The following is a 13,982-nucleotide window of genomic DNA, read 5'->3' as shown; positions in this document are numbered from 1 at the left end:
GCGTTTCACTTAGTCTTGTTGGGCTTTAACTGGTTCACATTGAATTGAACATAGTACCAAAGCTAGAGGACACAATTGTAAGGGTCATAGTAGATAATACAAGGCGTGTAACATGTCGTCTTAGGGCTTGTTTTATGTATCGGGACCCCTGTTTGCTGGTTCTGTTGCCATTTACTTCGGAAGACGTCTTTATTTATCAGGTTCACATCAGTCACTCTCCGTACTCGTGAAACCTGCCTAGAGTTCCTAGCCTAGTGACTTGGCTGTTTTGCGAGTCGACCCAAACTTTTGTCGCCGTTTTTTTGTGCTGCGAAAAACCTTTACGCGCCAACTATGCGCTACTGCACGAAAGTTATCTTTTGGCAAGCACTTTGCAGTGACTGATATGAAACCGATGACCCTGCGCTCAAGAGTCGATCGAGTCTCTTATACATCAGGCCTCCGGGCCAGGTTCTGAAAAACGACGAAAAGCGCAGAGCAAGAGAAAGTTTCAGATAATTAACGTCATCTGTTTCAGAGCGCATGAATCGTTAGCGTGTTAAAAATTTTACCACGTTTCGGCCTATAAACAATAAAAGTACAGCTCTTTCACAAAAACTCTAAAGGAGTGCATTGCTTTTCTAAGCCTGAGCGGGTCGCTTGCGAACAGACGCTTATTAGTGAGTAGGCAAAGGAATACTTTCATTTCATTTCATTTATTTACTCTCAATGCCGTTCAGGCGTTACAGAGAGGAGGCAGCGGGGCAGGAAGAGAAGAAAAATTGCAATGAATGAAAGAAATCGTAAACTGCCGACTTGAAGGTGACAGGCTCGGTGATGCAGATGGTGGAAGTGGGAAGGCTGTCCCAGTGCGCGCTGGTTTTTTGGAACAAGGGAGTCATGATAATGTTTAGTTCTGAACAATGGTAACCCAACTTTGAAGTTGTGGCCGATGCGGGGAGATACATAAGTGGGGTCAGCAAAAAGCGACTGTTTAAGAATTTGATTAGTGTGATAAATTTTGTGAAGTGTACACAAGCTAGAAACGATGCGTCGTGTTGAGAGGTCAAGATTTAACTGTCTTTTCGTTTCAGTTACACTGACCAGGCGCTCATAGTTTGATATGAACCTAGCAGTACGATTTTCAGCAAGATTTGTTGACGGGCTAGTTGGTCTGATACTTGACAAGCCATGAGGATTGCGCTCGTCCTGTAGTCTCCTCTTCGTGCCGTCGTTCCGCGAAATCTTCATGGCTTGTCAAGCACGATTTTGCAGTGATTCTAGAGATGAGGTGAACGATTTAGTACCCGGGTTCGTAATTGTGCGTAGGCTGTGGAAAGGAACCAGAAACCGTGCGAAACATTGTGGGTGCGAAGGAATGCAACCATGCAGTCCTCAATGAGGGCGACGCGCAGCTGAATTAAAGAATAAAGTGGAAAGTAATAGAAGCGAAGTAAAAAAGTTCAGAATATCGAGGAGAAAAAAAAAGCGTAGAAGACTGGAAGAAACCTCCAAATCATAAACCAGACCATCCAAAAGGTGCAATAGCTTATAAGCAGTTTCTTTTTAACCCAGAAGGAGAGATAATGTGCAGCGGTGTTTCTACAAATGTCGCCGTGCACCGTAATAAGGGGGAGCCCTCATCAACAGCATCATGACCAAATGACTCGGTGGTTCAACGAAGCAGCGACCTCGCCTTATGGCAGCATGGCCCCAGGCGAACCCGTAAACGTAAATAGATTCCAATGCGTGTCGTACGAGAACAGAAAAGAACGCGTGCAGTGGCGTTGCAGTATACAGGAACGGCATGACTTAATTCCGTTACTAGCTTTAGCAGACCGTTTCTGATGATCCGCTCCGCTCCGATAGCAAGCGGGAGCGCCATTTTGCACACGTGGCGCGCTATGGCGCTGGCGGCGATACCGGACGGGGCCCCACTCCGCTAGCCGAGGCCTCTTAGCGGACCGTCACGGCAGCTTGCGCTAGCGCGCGGAATTACAACATGGCTGCCCCCCTCGAGGTGAGCGCCCTGCGGCGAGCTCCGTTTTCCTCAGTTGAAAACGAGCGACCAAGCCGCTAAAGCGCTTCCGAGTAGGCGAAGGTGCCACGCACCTCAACGGGCTCTAGAACGGAAGCACGGAAGCGAAAAGCTTCGACCGAAGCGTGAGCGTACTTCTATGCAGCGCATAGAACATAGAGTTAATACTGCCTAGAAAGACATCCTTATCTTAGCTATTCGAACGTTGAACGGCTTCTTTTAAATCACTTAAAACCATTATGCCGCATCAGCGGCTATATTATATTGTAAAAGGAGGAATAAGGCACAAAACACTGTATTTTACTGCATTTGAGTAGCCAAAATACCAATTCTTATCTTCACTTTGGGATCACGTTTTGGTTTACACACGCACAGAACACGACCAGTGACGCCAATGAATCCCCGTGGAGGGAGATGCCGTCATTGCTCAGCTAAAATCGTTTCTGCCGCTAACGCTGCGGTTGCGCTGAGCGGCCCGCCGATATGGTGCGTCCCGTCTGTAACGGTCAGCTACACTATTATAATCGCCTTCGCTTCCGTGAGAGTGGAGTTCCTGTATATAGCTCCCTTAGGGGAGCAGAGTTGCGCGTCCATCCGCCATCTTGCGTTCTATGTCATGCGGGAAAGCCACTCGTTCCGCATGTACGAGCTGCCGCAGGGCCGCCGCGCCAGCGGCAGCGGCGAGGAGGAGTGGCGAGGAGCGGTGAGGACAAAACTTACTGAATACAGGGTCTTGTGCGTAGCACTGAAAGCGGGCTTTCTTGTCGAACTCGAACCCGCGGCATGTTGCAATCAGACGCGCAACGCTTGCGCTACGCGATATTCAGGAATTCTAAGTCAGAGTTCCGAACGGTACCCTCTCTCGGATGGTTAGCATGGACGGTGCTAACAATAGGGTGCGAGCGACGCGCACACGTGACCGAAATAATTACATTGGCGCCGTTCCATTGTCAATACACATTACGCCTGACACACTAAGTGAAAGTGTAGAACTCCCGTCGGTGGGTTTGATAAGATAATTTCTCGGTGGTGCATTTCATCTGCCCATAATTCTTTGCAGAAGAACATGCCGACGATTCTAGAGAATGTAATGTCGACTTGCCCAAGCCAACAAACCGGTAGTAACTACCACCGCATTAAGTTGCTTTTCTCGTCATCGTCAGCTCGTTGATTTCAACAGTCTTTTGTTAGAGAGTACGCATTAATGTAAACAACACGCATCTACAAGGAGAGCCACACAATACATACACTCCGTGGTTTCCAAAGTAGCGAGTTTCTGGGCTTATTGTGAACCCCCGCATATAGAGGACACGGTCGCTGCAGTGTCACCAGTTGACCTTCTCAGAGGGTGGGAGAGAAAGCTGATGGAAATACTGACGTAGAGCGGCAGGGCATAACCGGCTTGGTCTCTATCCGTGTCTTAATGACGTAACTTTCGCTGAACACGTCCGCTGTCGTCATTACCGTTGACATCAAGACAGTTCAGAGAGACAGTGGTCGGTGCGGACTACTGCAAAGAGCCACGAACATAGAGCCTATAAGGTCAACTGAAAAAAAAAAAAAAACATGTAAAAGTGTGAACGATGACTAGACACCTTAACAAAGAGCAGTTAAGAATCGTGGTGTCCATTTCAGAAACATTGCTTAAGTAAACCTTTCGCAGACATTATTATCGCACACGATGCATGCGAGCTCGGTAGACCGATGAAGCACTCTTGGATGCTGTACAATAAATCGCCGACGGGTATCGATTTTACGTCACAAATACGAAATGCTTGAAGATAAAATCGTAAGCCAAAACAGTTGGTGTGTAGGTATGACGTCACACACCGGCGTGTCTGGCAGATTCCAGTGACTTCGGAGACATGAAGGGGGTTCCTGGTATATTTCTTTGCAGCATGGGAAACTATGCCGTGTTTGGGTACTGGGGCTCGATGAACATCCTGAAGATGCTGGACAATGCCGGTGAGTGCGCAATACTTTTACCGTTGTGGGCCTACGAAGCTCTTAGACATTACTGGGTGTATAATAGAATAAACATTGAGCACGTAAAAACCAAGGAATGCCTGCACGTCAGGTGAACACGAAAATACATTTACCTTGACCAAACGGAAACATACCTTTCCGGAATACGGAACATACCTTCCCGATGCGCAACTAATGTAAAAAAAGTGTCTTGTAATAGGAAACTACCTCTTTAGATCAGTTATGTAAAGGGCATCTTGAGCATTCTATAGTAAAGCCAGTGTTTATTTTCCTTGGAGTTGTTTACAATTGCGGCACGGCAAATCGTGTGCCGCGATGATGTAAAAGGAGTTTGTTCCTTTCGAAGTAGGTCTGCATTAGTGAACATGTGGAATTAATACAGTATAGATCATTAAAAGGTGAAAAAAAGTTTTTCAGAGCCTGATTAAATTTTTGTAATCGGCACGGTTTCAAAATTCAAATATTTATTGGTGAGCTCCTAATCGTACTTTTTTCGCGTGCGTGCCATGAATGCCTTCGTATCAACGTAGTACCGTACTTTCAAAAGGTGCAGTTTGATCACTATCCGGGAGCCGTTTTATATTGAGGCAGAGTGGATAGTAGAAGCAATGCATTAATGCAGAGGCAATCTTCTCCCAAAAACACGCTCAAACCGAACGCAGGGCTACCGTTAAGGTCAGAGCAGCGCAGAGTAACACAGCTTGTATCGACGGTGACTTAAGAACGACGCCAGCAAGTTAATAGAGAGGCTTAAGGTAGGCCTCTTCTGGCGGGGCTCCTCACGCTCAATTTCATCGCTGTATCTCAGCAGCATTCGTAAACAAGCATTTATATCTTTGATTGTTTCTGAGCGGAGCACTCAAGCCCCACATAATAGAAGTTATCTCAGCGAGCAAGCCGCGTCATCCATCTTTTTGACAAATTTAACCCCGTTACATTTCTTTGACACGTGCCCAATTTGCTGCTCCCCTACAACTAATATCTCCGACATTCCTAGCAATTTTGGTAAGCTTCTGACTGTCGGCTGGACTCTTAAGACGGTACTCAAATGAGGCGGGTCCGCTACGACTAACTTAGGGTTAACCAATGCGACTCCGCCGCTTCATCTGGCGTGATTCCCAAATGCGTTCAAGATCACGGCCCAGCTGCAAACCCAGCTTCTCACTTGCAAGTTATGGCACAGTCCTAAGTCCTCGTGACCGCCTTAACCTCGCCAATGTCTCGTCATTGTCATTTCACGGGAATTAAGCCCGTTCTACATGGTGGGATTTTCAGTGCGTATTCGCAGATGCGGCGCCGCTGTTGTTGTTGTACTATGTATTTATTGATCCTATATACACTCCGTGCCTTGACCTTTGTCATCGCCGGAGGGGGAGATGGGGGAAGGGAGTTGGAGGAAAGGGGGGGGGGGGGGCGGTGAGTGTTCCGACTAAATGTGGTCCTGTATGGCGGCTTCTCGAACATATACGAGAGGACCATCTTCCTGTGTTCTGTAGACCCTTCGGGATGGGTCAACTACCGCAGCGTTTGAGGCCTGACTTGAGGAGGAATGAGCGCGTGTGCGCGGTTTCTCTGGTCCTTCAAGACAGGGAATATGCATAGAAGATGGTCAAGGTCAGCGACTTTGTCAGGTGATTCGCAGAGTTTGCAGGCACCGTCACCGGGGTGTAGACGAAAGCGTGCCATGATGTGCGGCGTTACAGTAGTGTTCGTCCGAATGCGTCGGAGTGTGACCTTTTTTCCTTGCTGCGGCAGTGCCAAATATTTGGAACGGTCGAGCATCCCCCGCGAACGCCGCTCATGCGGCCAGTGGGAACACAGCTAGGTGAACGTCACGGCATCACCATCTGCACGCTTAGCAATCAGATGGCGTTGTTTGTATACGCGCGGCGTAAGCGCGGGTGCACCGAAACAAACGCTCGCGCATTCACAACATGATAATGCGCGCCGTTTCCTCAAATGCTTAATCGGTATCCGCGCAAGTGGCGGACATCACAACAGGGAACAATTCCAGAAGAACCCAAGAAGATCCGGCCGAGGTAAACCGAGATGGGCTAGGCGCGCACACCAAACGAACCGAGGGTTGCTTGCTGTGTTTGTCTTCTCTGCTGTGTGTGCGTGTATTGATGAATAATTCGCGGTTGTTGTATGAAACGGCAGATAAACTCATATTTGTTGCAAAACAGTCTGAAAAAACTTGCCCAGAAGGTAAAATAAAACGTTTTTCTTAAACCATAACAAGCTTTGCTCGCAGCAGACTTAATTCGGTCAGCAAACAATGTGCCTTTGAAATGCGAAGATCGTGACGTTCGCAGGCCATGTAGACGACATTTCCAGGCATTGCGAACTTCGCAAGTGCGAACGTTCGTTCCACCGAATTCGCAGACGGACAACTCACCATGTAGAACGGGCTTTACCCTGACAGGCACACTGGCCGCAATTCGCACGCCAGCTTCTCCCCAGTGAGCCCTCTCTTTCGCGGGCACCCGTTCTTCGCACGTACCGTCGCGTTCACCTGTCTACGCTTCACGCTTATTCTTGTTCCATTCTGGCATGGTGCCGGGTTAGCGCTCTGGTTAGCGCACTTGACTGCTGCACCGGCGACACGGTTTCAAATCCCGCACGGACCCAAACGGGTTTTATTCGTATACAGCACCCGCCGTTTTGGTACCATTCGTATTGACGCCGCCGCCGACGGCAACTACGGTCACTTGTCGCGCATGGCAAGATATCGAAGGTGTTCCGCCTTAAAACTCTTATGGCGGACATTTTGGAAGATGCGTTTGCGGAATACGTTGATGTGGACACGAGCGAAGTGGTTTTCGGTGTCAGATGAGGGCACCATTTGTCAAGTCGGAAGGGCAGAACGAAGCTGTCACTGCCAGCGACGAGGAGTACGAGGGCGAATAACCACTGCGCCGGTACGCTCCAGAGTCATACCCGATTGAACACCGCTCGTTCCTGCGGTTTTGAAGAAAACGAAGAGGAGGTCTCTTGCTACAATCGCTCGTTGCAGCAAGAAATGCTGGCTGTCGTCCTCAAGGACAAAGACTGCATTCACTGACTTATTCAAGCATCGAATTGTTGACGCGCCCTACTACTTCCCATAAGGCACTGTTGCTATTCTTTCCTCTTGTTATTTCGAACTTTAATTAGGACTGAGATGGCTTCCCCTTGCGGTTCGAACTACCGAGCCTCTATTTGACATATAATAGCAAGGACCTCGGTTCTGGCAGTCTTGGTGCCACAGCCATTATTCGAGGGCTCATCGCCAGTGAACTGCTCCTGACAAGGCGTAGACGTCCGAGTGATTCATAGAGTTTTATATTAATATATATTAGAAAGAAATCTGGCGCTGCAATCCCGGGCCGCCGTGGGCGGTGCCATTGGAGCTAGCGACGTCCTCGCCTACTTGGCTTGGTTAACCACGTGGCTTTTTTGTCTCGAAGCCAAAATCAACAAGAACGGATAACATTGTTTTCTCGTTCATCTTGCATGAAGCTTGTAAATTATCCCTGACAAATTAATCTTTCTTCAGCTTTAATTTTTTAATAACAAAACAAATTCGATTAATTTTCTGCAGCGATATTGTTGCTTTTCCGCAGCCAGAGGCAACTTTTCAGCCTGTTCGTGAGCCATGCCAAGGACAAGTGGAACGTGCCTGCCCGGCATAGAGTTTCTTACAGTATACACTAGAGAGGAATCTGGCGCTAGCGTCTATGCGGCTCACATCAAGGTCGTCTGTGTCGTCATGGGCCGCCATTATACATCGCGCTCGCCTTAGTTTCATCATTGGCTTGGATTGAAACGTTTTAGTGACCGCAAATTTAAACAAAGTGCCACAAAAACGCGAAGAATAGTGTGCAATTATGAAAGTGGAAAATAAAAACAGGCTGTTTTTAAACTAAGAAAAAAAGAAGTAAAGCGTATTTTTGCCGGAACGGTTGTGCCTGCTATTCCGCGGGCCAAGGTTGTAGTTACGAACAATGTTATTATTTGGGGGGTAAATCATTAGAGAATGTAATTTTATTAATTTTACGATTATTTCAAAAAATAAGTTGTTTGAAGAGTTTCGAAAGTTTTTGGAGCGTGCCTATGAAAACGTTGCCTTCGTGGTGAACCGGTGCACCGCGACCGCCAGCTAGTATAACAAGAAAAAAAATTCTCTCCACCTTCCCGCGAGGGGAACCCTGGGGTGATGCAGGCATCTCACGGGGTTCAATTCGCGTTTCCGTTATGTCGGTTACCCAAACGTGGTTGAAGTGTAGCGAACCTTAAATGATGTTCAATCACACGTAGATTTCCAATTACGTAAAGAACGTCATGTTAGTGTCCATTTCAACTCATCGGAGCAGCAGGTGGAGCAGCAGTCGGAGCAGTAGCAGCGAGAGCGATTGACGGAGCGACTGAGGAGCTCGCCGCAGATACCGCGGTTATATAGCCGCTGCGGGAGAGAGAGTGATGAGAGAGACACGCGCATGGGCGCTAACATACATCTGGCATGGCGAGGAGAACGAGAGGAAGTGTAGCATACGCGCGCTAACGGCGCGCTGACGCACAGCTGGCATGGCCAGGAGAACGCGCTAACGCAGCTGGCAGGCGATGGGAAAGGAGGAGGGTTGCGGACGCATGCACGCCGGATGGAAGGACAGGCCGAGTGTAAGAGATGCCTTGCATCTAAAATGAAAACGTGGCGTTAAACAGTCGTGGACGATGACAAGATAGGACGCATACAAGCGCCCGTATCTGCCGTATCTTGTCTTCGTCGAAGTACGTTTTGTTTCTTCTTTTCGTCGGCTACAAATTTCGCGGCGGCATATTACCCGCTCAGTCATACGTCCTTCGATTACGGCATGAGCAACGTCAGGTGCGATCACGCATTGCCTGCTGTTTCACTGAACACGGCTACCACAGAAACGGGAGGATTTCGGCTTCCTTATAGCTCGTAAACGTGTGAATGCATAGTGAAGAAAGCAAATCCCAAAAACCGCTTAAGAATCCAGTTGTCATGCCAAGCCAAGCCAAAAAGGATGTCTTCCCATGAACCCCCATGACGACATGGCTTACGAGGCGCAGTTTCCTCTCTAGTATACTTACTAAGAAACTCTATGCTGCCCTGTACATGACGCCACATTTCCCTCTAGTATATATTAGCATGAAACTCTATGGAGTGACTGTGGCACTGGGTAAAAGAAAGGTCCCACTCACCTGGATACATGGTATATGAACAAGGCAGGCGAGGACACGTCGCCCCCTATGGCGGCCAGATAACGTCGTAAGCGCTTGGCCTATGTTGAGCCTGCTGCATCTGTCGCGGAAGAACAAACTGCGTGACCGCTGCGATTTGACTGCGCAGCCTCGGAGCGAATTGTGGCTGCTATTTCGTTCATGACGAGCTACCAACCTCCCCTTCGCCGTCGCAGCTGCGAATCTTTGTAGTCCGCGTTCTTTTTCAATGTGGCGTTATCTTGTCTCTCGCCCGCGACAGCCGCAACGAGCCGTTTTGCCTTGATTTATTATTACTTAGCGCGCAGCTACACAGGCGATTTTGGCCACCCGGGGATCCTTAACGTGCTCCGAAATCTCGAGCACACGGGCGTTCGCGCTTTTCAACTCCTATATGTCCTTGCTCCGTGCCCGGAAGCTGTCGAAGTTGCGCTGGCCACCACCCCTGAACAGAGAAAACGAATACAGACACATCAGCACAGAAGTAAAGTAAGGGGGGGGGGGGCGATTTACTCTCTCTGCTATTGTAGAGCATCGCACACACCCAAAAGGTAGTGGGTTCGAATCAAATCTCAAGCCCAGTTTTATCTCGATTTGCTTTCTTTACTACCATTCTCAAATGCACATATTCCCGCAAGAACGAGACTAACTGCTTCGCCTATGCCGCCTTAACTGTTGGATTGCCATAATATTGTCACGGGACTTACAGGTGAGCAATACCCGCAGCGTCATGACCATAGGCCAGCGACGATGATGACGGAAGGGGTGGCGTACCTGGCGCTGGCTATCTGATGGCCGCCATGTACATAATGTAAATGGATTGTTGGCCTTCTTCATGGCTCATGCCGTTTGCTCTGCCACCACGCAACATTTGGGGGAGTGTGCGCGTCCATCCCCATCGTGGCCCCAGCTTCACCACCTCATCGGCTTCGGCGCAAACATCGAGGGTACGTGAACCGTGTCGGGAAGCCCCAGCCCCGCCGTGACCAGAGCTCGACAACGTCCCACGCCCCGTGTCCCCCGCCCAAGACGAGTCGATCCAGAGCCGACAAGACCGGAAGAGATGTGACCAATCGATGATGCGTGTCCCCCACCTTGTGGTTCGACGACGTCTTTGCCTTGCGAACATCGCTGCTACGGGGCCAGTGCTCACAAAACTTATCATCATCATCCGTGGCGGCAAGCGGTTCTTCCTCGTGTATTTCATCGCGTTGCTCATCTGCATGACCGTCCTCACCGTGCCGCAGCGTCGACCGGGATGGTCGCCCCTCGACTGGGGGTGATGTCACTGGACATTTAGGTGGGCAATACCCAAAACACCATTACAAAAAAATTAGCAGTGGCTTAGCTCGGCTAGGCCAGGATATACGTAGCGTGAGCTAAGGTTCAGCAATACAATCGAATCGAATCCAATCCAATCCAATCCAGTCCAGTGCAATCCAGTCCAGTCCAGTCACTGCTCCTCGCGCCTGCACAGCACGGCTCTCCTGGAGCCACGCGAAACGGATATCAAGCGGCTCCGGCGCCGCGTCAGACTTGGCTACTGCGCAACAGAGGCGCACAGCTGGGCAAGCGCCGGTGCGAGTGCGTCTGCCGCGGCTATGACGTCACTCCTCTGTAATGCGCAGACCGCTAATGTGCAGACCCAATTCTCTACGCACCGGTACTCCATATGGATTGAATTACCAATCCAATCTAATTTAAGCCAATCCAATGCAATGATCCTCGCGCTTGCGCAGCACGGCCCTTCAGGGTCCACGCGAAACTGCTCAACCTTGGCCAGTGTAGCTTCTGCTGCAAAAACCAGCGGTGACGACGACGAAGGGGCTGGCGTACCTGGCTCTGACTATCCGGTGGCCACTATGTAAATAATGTAATAGATTGTTTACCTTCTTCATGGCTCGTGTCATTTGCTCTCCCGCAACGTAACAACATATCTATGCAACTATCGGTTTTACGCCCGTTAACGGAATGACTATGCGTTGTGTGCAATTCGAACGCAGGTGCCCACTCAAAGGTTGGCTATCAGCACCCGGTACTTTGGACAGGGACGTACGCTTACGGCAAGATGGCCTGGCAATACAGATGCTTAAACCCCGAAGCAAAAGTAAGTGCACCCACTTTTATCTAAGAATCCTTCTCTGTAGAAACCCGCGTGGTGTCGAACAAAGTGTCAGTAGCAATACTTGGCGTGAAGCTTCGAAAATTCTCCAGGAAAAAAAAAGTGAGCAGTTGCAAGAATCTGCAACGAAGCAGCATTATGTCGTTTTCAGGAGCGCATGAAGCTGTTTAAGTAAAATTGCAGAAGAGCTGCAGTAGTTTGCCTTCAAGTGTAGAAAAATTTTATAGCGCCTCCTTTCGGCGCTGACTGAAGCCCCCGCGCGATCGCAAGGCGATGTCACAAAAGATGGCGTGCAAGCAGGAGCAGGGCTACCCTCTTGTGAAGTGGTACCCTCTTGTGTGACAGTTATGCTTGCGTGTGTTTGCCTTTTTTTAATTGCGCATTTTTGCCACAGGGCATATGTAACAAGAAAACCATGGACTAAACAGGACACGGGTACGACACAGAAGGAAAGAAAAAAAAACACAATGTGATGCGGGCGCACTACAGGAAGTACAGTTTCGTAAATGGATTCCAATAGTTTCTTGTAAAGTGCGTCGTGCGTCCACCGATGAATATCGGGAGGGCGGCCTGGGCGATGTCCTGTGGTCCCCATGTGTCGAGCTCGGGCTGGTTGGAGTCCTGGACACGTCCTTAGGAAGTGTTCCAATGTCGCCTCAGCAACAGGGGCAGGGCAGTAGGGGCAAGTTGGGGAGGGATCCGCAAGACTAGAAGTCCACGTTGCTCGCAAAGCAGGCGTCATTGCGGCGTCCTGGCGGATTCTCCGAAGCACGACCTCTTCATGCCGGTTTAAGCCGGCGGGAAGTTCAGACCCGCGCGGAGGAAGAAGGGCACGCGTGGAGCGCCGAAGAATATCTTTCTTGATGAGTAAGGTGTCTTCCAGTCAGAGCTGCAGAAACGGGAGTGCCTTCAACTTTTTCATTGTTTTCTGCTTGGCCAGAGTACTCCCAGTGCCGATTCGTTACAAAGGGCATGACCAATAAATCATAATCATCATCAAGCAGAGTCCTGTATGTATGCCTCGCAGAGTGGCGGGTCTCGTCTGCTTTATTAGAGCCGCCGCGCCGCCAGTTCCACTGTGGGGCCCACTCTCGACTTCATAAATTGACGGTGAATTCGCCATGATTTTTGCGTAAGCAAAACGTCAGCAATCAGCGACGTGATGCATGCGTAGGCTAATAGCTATGACGGCATCCAGTGTAATTCGAAGCTAAAATCATAACAATCACAGCCCAGCCATCAAATATTCCGCATAAAAATATAAATGCTTGGCACGTATTATAACAATTACGACGGCAGCGGAGGTAGGCAAGAGAAACACATTTATTCAGGTTAAAATTGGAGTCGACAACACAAGGCGATGAAGTAACTTTGATCCAAAAGCTAGCGATAGGCGGGTGTTGAGCTATAGAACATCACAGAATCTTTTTTTACCGTATCTATTTATTTCTTTCAATCCCTTTTAGTGACGCAATTGAGCTCTCTGCTTCAACGCAAGCTTTGTTGCGTTATCACCTTCCCGGCCGTCACCGCCGCCACGCTATCGTCTGTTTCTATGTTACAAGTTTATGGCGCCATCACAGAAAAAAGAGGGCCGTGACCATCGGTTGTACGATGCGGTAACAACAGGGAAGCGCTACGCCTGATAACGGCGGGGCGTACCGATGCCGCCGATTCACTCATTCGTCAAGCTGGAACTCAATCAACGCAGTAATGAACAAAATAAAAGTCAGATTTCTTGTTAATTTTTTCTTGAATTCGATCATGTCACCCGCCAGCTTACTCGGAGGAGTGTGGACAAATGCCATGCGTCAGGTTCATTGCAATGAAGAGGATTGTACTGCCCTCCAATGTTACTGTTACGCCAAACAAATCATGGCTATTTTATTGCCAGACATAAAAACAAAATACAGGACGTTATTTGTATGCTCCGTTATTGCTGACCTGGAAACCGTAAAAACTATTACTTCTCTCGCTAGTAAACAGTTTTAAATCGCGCGATTGCGAATCTGCGCATGCTGCAAGTTCACGGGGATTTCACGGCCCTGAAGGTGGGTGAAATTTTTCGCCCTATTTCACGGCGACGGTAGCCGCCGTTGGCAAGCTGTTACGTAACATCACGCAACTTTTACGCAGACTAAAGTTGCCAATGTGTGACGTAAGCGTTCCCGCAAGCTGCTTAAATTACGTCACGCCTGCTCAGCCAATCCCAGAGAGCGTGTATTACAAGCAGTATTGTTGTTGAATAGCATAGACAGGCTTACGTTGTCATGTACACTGCATTCCGGCTATTTTTTTATTGCTGGCCAAGAATTGTGCGCTTTCAGTAGAAAGAAGTAAGGCATACCTTCAAACTGGTGACAGCAAACGTCATGAAACGTCAAAATAACGAAAGCACACACAACCGCTTTGTCAACGGGAAGCACGTGACGAAAAGTGAGAGCCAATCAGACAAAACATCCGGCGATTCACAGTTCAAGGTGAATTTGCAGAGTCGAGAATAGGGTCCCGTGACAGGAAAGCCCGCTTCAGGCGCTGAGCACCGAGCTCCGGTTGTGCGTAAGTCAGCGGCTGCGGCTGCACCACGTTGCGGCCGGTGAGAAGGGTGCTTTCCCCCCTGTCCTTGGAAGT

General features: G+C 49.1%; 1 protein-coding gene across 1 annotated transcript in view; it reads left to right on the top strand.

Moving 5' to 3' along the window:
- Window positions 1–13,982, top strand: part of LOC144145501 (uncharacterized) — a 53,289-nt gene that overhangs the window by 18,427 nt on the left and 20,880 nt on the right. The window contains exons 4-5 of the mRNA XM_077677153.1: window positions 3,915–3,982; window positions 11,233–11,336. Of these exons, the coding sequence (XP_077533279.1) occupies window positions 3,915–3,982; window positions 11,233–11,336 (172 nt within the window). The remainder of the gene's footprint in view (window positions 1–3,914; window positions 3,983–11,232; window positions 11,337–13,982) is intronic.

This window comes from Haemaphysalis longicornis, unplaced genomic scaffold (genome assembly GCF_048455015.1).
Source record: "Haemaphysalis longicornis isolate Haplotype H1 unplaced genomic scaffold, Haemaphysalis longicornis Haplotype H1 scaffold_7, whole genome shotgun sequence".
Lineage (NCBI taxonomy): Eukaryota > Metazoa > Arthropoda > Arachnida > Ixodida > Ixodidae > Haemaphysalis > Haemaphysalis longicornis.
The sequence above is the reverse complement of the archived record's forward strand: the minus strand, read 5'-3'. Positions and strand labels throughout refer to the sequence as shown.